We start from the raw sequence: 3,903 nt of genomic DNA, 5'->3' as shown, positions 1-3,903 counted from the left end.
ATAATAATAATAATAATAATAATAATAATAATAATAATAATAACAGAACTCAAGACTAGAAATAATTTCTGACTTGCTGCAAAGGAGTTAAAAAAATGCTTAAACAGTTAGGCTCATTTGTGGACTCACCTGAATTCATCAACACATTATAGGCATTATAAGAATAATCTGTTGACACTAAAGCTCTTCTAAGGATGGTGTTTGACGCTATCAATGATTTAGGTACAAAAAAAACCAAACAAACAAAAAAAAAAACAAAGTTAAAAATGACTGAATAAAATTGGCGTAGCTTCACAACTACTAACATAAATCTACAAATCAATAAATAAACAAATAAATAAATCAACCCAACAAAATGCAAGACTCTAGAAAAAGGAGGGAGGAAGAATATAGCGTATCAACATTATATTTAATATTTTTGTTTCAAGAGACGCAAATACACGCAAATACTTTAAAATAAGAAATGGCATGCTACACAATAACATTATATAACAATATTAATAACATAATTATGAACTTATGGCAAAATAAATGTCAGGGTCCGCACATGCGATGAATAAGCGCTCCAAGCAGCCGCCTGTCAGATGATAGCAGCAGTATGAGAAACAGAAAATCACTCTGGATGTGGACGATTTCATGGTGAAATGGAGGAGAAAACATTCTTCCACTTTAAGCCTTTACTAGAAAAGTTTCAAGAAAGAAACCTCACCTAAATGCTATTAAGATCAACGATGAAGAAATAATTTCTCTTTCTGAAATAATGACTTGATTATTTATTTATTTACTCACTTATTTGTATGTATCATTTTACTTTTTAATTGACTTTCACCTAATCAAACAGTTGTGTAAGTAAAAAAAATTAACAACAAATGAACAAGAACAATAAATGCATTCATTATTTTTAACCGTATGAATTTAGACGAACTCGGTCAACCAAACATGGGTGGCTGTAGACTAATTTAACAGCGACACCTCTTAAAACAAGCTAACAAAGTTCATTAAGGGCATTTAAATTATGTTTCTGCCTTTTTTTTTCTGTACCTTTGTGCATGTTAGGCTGGGAAGTGAGATGGTGTGAGAGCTGCGCACCACTTTAAAACAGTAGAGCTCATTTAACGAAGGACTGAGGGCTAACTATTGAAAGCTGTGCAAGTAGCCCAGCGCTGCCACACAACAAGCAGCAGCACACAAAAAATGCAGTGAGGGACTCGAATCCCTCACTGCATTTTTACTGCATTGTTTAACCCTGCAGAACAAGCTTGTTCTGCAGCAGTACACAGCATGACTGTAATGGGGTAGCTCCAAATAACAGAAGGGTAAGATTACCCTCATCAGCATGTTTAAACAACTATAGTCCAGATAGACATGCACTATGCTCCAGGATCATAACATCAGATTACCTCTAATAATTTTGCCAATCAATAGAACGCACATTTCCTGCAGAAGCCAATCTTTATATTTCAACATAAAGGGCTATATAGTGCCGCTATCATGCCAAGGTTTTCTTTGTGTTCATCTTCTTGATTCATTATCAACAACTTCATTGCTACAAGGCTCTATGTGTTCATGGATCACACGTGTAGATCACATAATATCAATGGCCCCATGAACGTCACGCAGGACGGGGGCTCATTTCTTATTTTTTCTGATCGGCTTAGTGATTGGGGCCCTACTCCCCCCCCCCCCCCCCCCCACACACACACACACACACACACATATTTATATATATAATAACTGACCACCTTTTAGGAGCTTTGGCAACTTTTAGCATGCTTCCACTGTTTTAACGATTTATCTTTGGTAATGAGCTCCAATTCTGAGGTTTGAAGGTATACTGTCCAATAAAATATATTTTACAAAGTTTTGTACTGGTGTACTAAAAACAGTAGCAATAGTTGCATAATCGGAAGAAATATTTATTTGGATAATGGCCACTTTTGTTTGCTCTGTGGTGTTTTGCGTGGAAGTATCGCAGCCAGGCCTCTTACCCTCAGGAAACACGGTTCTCATCTTCAGGTAGCTGGTTGTCAGGCGGATGATTGAGGCTTTATCCAGTTGGGAGGTGATGGCAGAAGGAAGCGGCAGCAGCTTGGCCAGTTCGTAAAACTCACTGTTTTCCTTCTCCCGACGCGTCCGGGCCGCATTTTTGGATTTTTCCTTCATGTTGGCGGTGTGTTCCGGTCCGGTGCGGCCCTCTCCCTTCTAAGTCGATTTGCGCTTACCCATGTCCTGCTCTGGAAGCGATATCTCCCCCGTTCTCGGCCTAAACCCCACAGCAGACGGCGCGCGGAGCTCTCTTTACGTTTACAGGTGTTCCTGATAGTTCACGACCCATGAGACCAAAGTACTTCTTACGTCCCTTCTATTGAGGGATTATTCATTATTTGGTGACACCGAAGAACTCAACGCACACTGAGATCCATCACACCTGGTGCGAAACTTGCATGAACAACTGAGGAAAATGCCTACAGGAGGAAGAAAAAAAAGAAGAAAAAATAAATAAATAAAATTCATTAACAAATTAAATGTGTTTTCCGGCTATCTTAATACAAGAACATAAACACATTGAGCCGCAACTGAAATAGAGGTAAGCATGAGATTACAACCTAACGGCCGACTGAATTGAATAATATCCCAGACTACAGTGAAAATATTTTCCTTACCTCAATGCAGACTTTATGGCTAGCTTCTACTGGAGGGCCTGCTGGAGCCGTTGGAGTCCGCACGCAACCTCCATCTAGCACAAAGCTCCTGGTAGGATTCTGTGATCAGAAGCGCAGCTACAGTTTCTTTTGAGACAGTGGGAGACACGCCCTCTGAAAACAACATAGATGGTATTGGACAATTGCTTACGCTCAGCGATTGTCTATTGGTTATTCTTTAAAACACCTCGTGGTTCAAGGTGAAAAAGTGAAAACCGAAATTGGCCACTTGGTTCTCTTACTTTTAAAAAAAATACAGTTCATTTATTTTCAGTCACGTTTATTTCTTTAGGGCACTCAATATTTTGACCATTATTTCGTGAACTAGCGACTATGATTATTGACGCTAGTTCACTTCTTAAAGAAGTTATCTGATATATCTGTCTCAAGAGTTGTTTTTTTAAATACACACATTATCTATAAAACATTCTTTATAAACTGCTTCCAGCAGTAACAGTTATACTATATCTAGTTCACACAAGGTTTTTTGTTATATGTGTGTGTGTGTATATATATATATATCGTTTTCAATATATTACCTTAAAAATTAACTGTAAATTAGCCATATATTTTAGAAAACTTTTCTTTTCCAATGCAAAAAGAACGATGGTAGTGTTAATATTCTCACAACGTCGTCGCTCTCTTCGCGCTCGCACGCACCTGTGTGTGCGTTTGAGTGTCGGAGAATCTCGGTAATGTGCTCCAGCTTTATTTGGAACAAAATCACCCAGATCGCTGGAGGTTCAGCTTCAAAAGTAATTTCAGTTTCTCATATATATAGTAATCATGTCGCATACTGGGAAACAAATGACTGAAGAAAAAAACTCCAGTGCACAAATTAATTCTCTGTGCACTTAGGACGGACAAGTACGCAGCCACTGAACGACAATTCCTTAACCGAATAAAAATAAAAACGGGGAAATAAAAATAACAAAATGTTTACAATTATCATTGTGATTTAGTTAGATTTGGTTACAGCTTATTTATAAAGACAGGCCCTACTGAGTGGTAGGGGGCCAGATTAAAACCAGCTCTACACCAGTTCCCAACCTTCTTTGACTTTTGTGCCACCTGATCCAATTTGTATCCCATCAGTCAAATGTGTTGATTTTCCAAAAGTAGAACTAAATTAAAATTATTTAATTTAATCTGCTTCCCCTGAACATTTAATTGTCAGACAATTTATTTTCAACTCAAATTA

General features: G+C 37.7%; 1 protein-coding gene across 2 annotated transcripts in view; it reads right to left on the bottom strand.

Moving 5' to 3' along the window:
- LOC103155371 (SIM bHLH transcription factor 1) overlaps nt 1-2,881 on the bottom strand; it is a 36,377-nt gene extending 33,496 nt beyond the window's left edge. The window contains exons 1-2 of one of the 2 annotated variants that reach the window (XM_016663513.1): nt 2,664-2,881; nt 1,989-2,465 (exon numbers count right to left, since the gene is read on the bottom strand). In XM_016663513.1, coding sequence (XP_016518999.1) covers nt 1,989-2,163 — 175 coding nt within the window. In that variant the 5' untranslated portion in view covers nt 2,164-2,465; nt 2,664-2,881. The remainder of the gene's footprint in view (nt 1-1,988; nt 2,466-2,663) is intronic. The other variant, XM_016663514.1, reaches the window with a different exon arrangement.
- Nucleotides 2,882-3,903: the final 1,022 nt, after the last annotated feature.

This window comes from Poecilia formosa, unplaced genomic scaffold (assembly GCF_000485575.1).
Source record: "Poecilia formosa unplaced genomic scaffold, Poecilia_formosa-5.1.2 Scaffold425, whole genome shotgun sequence".
Classification (NCBI taxonomy): Eukaryota; Metazoa; Chordata; class Actinopteri; order Cyprinodontiformes; family Poeciliidae; genus Poecilia; species Poecilia formosa.
This window is presented reverse-complemented; position numbering and strand designations above follow the sequence as displayed.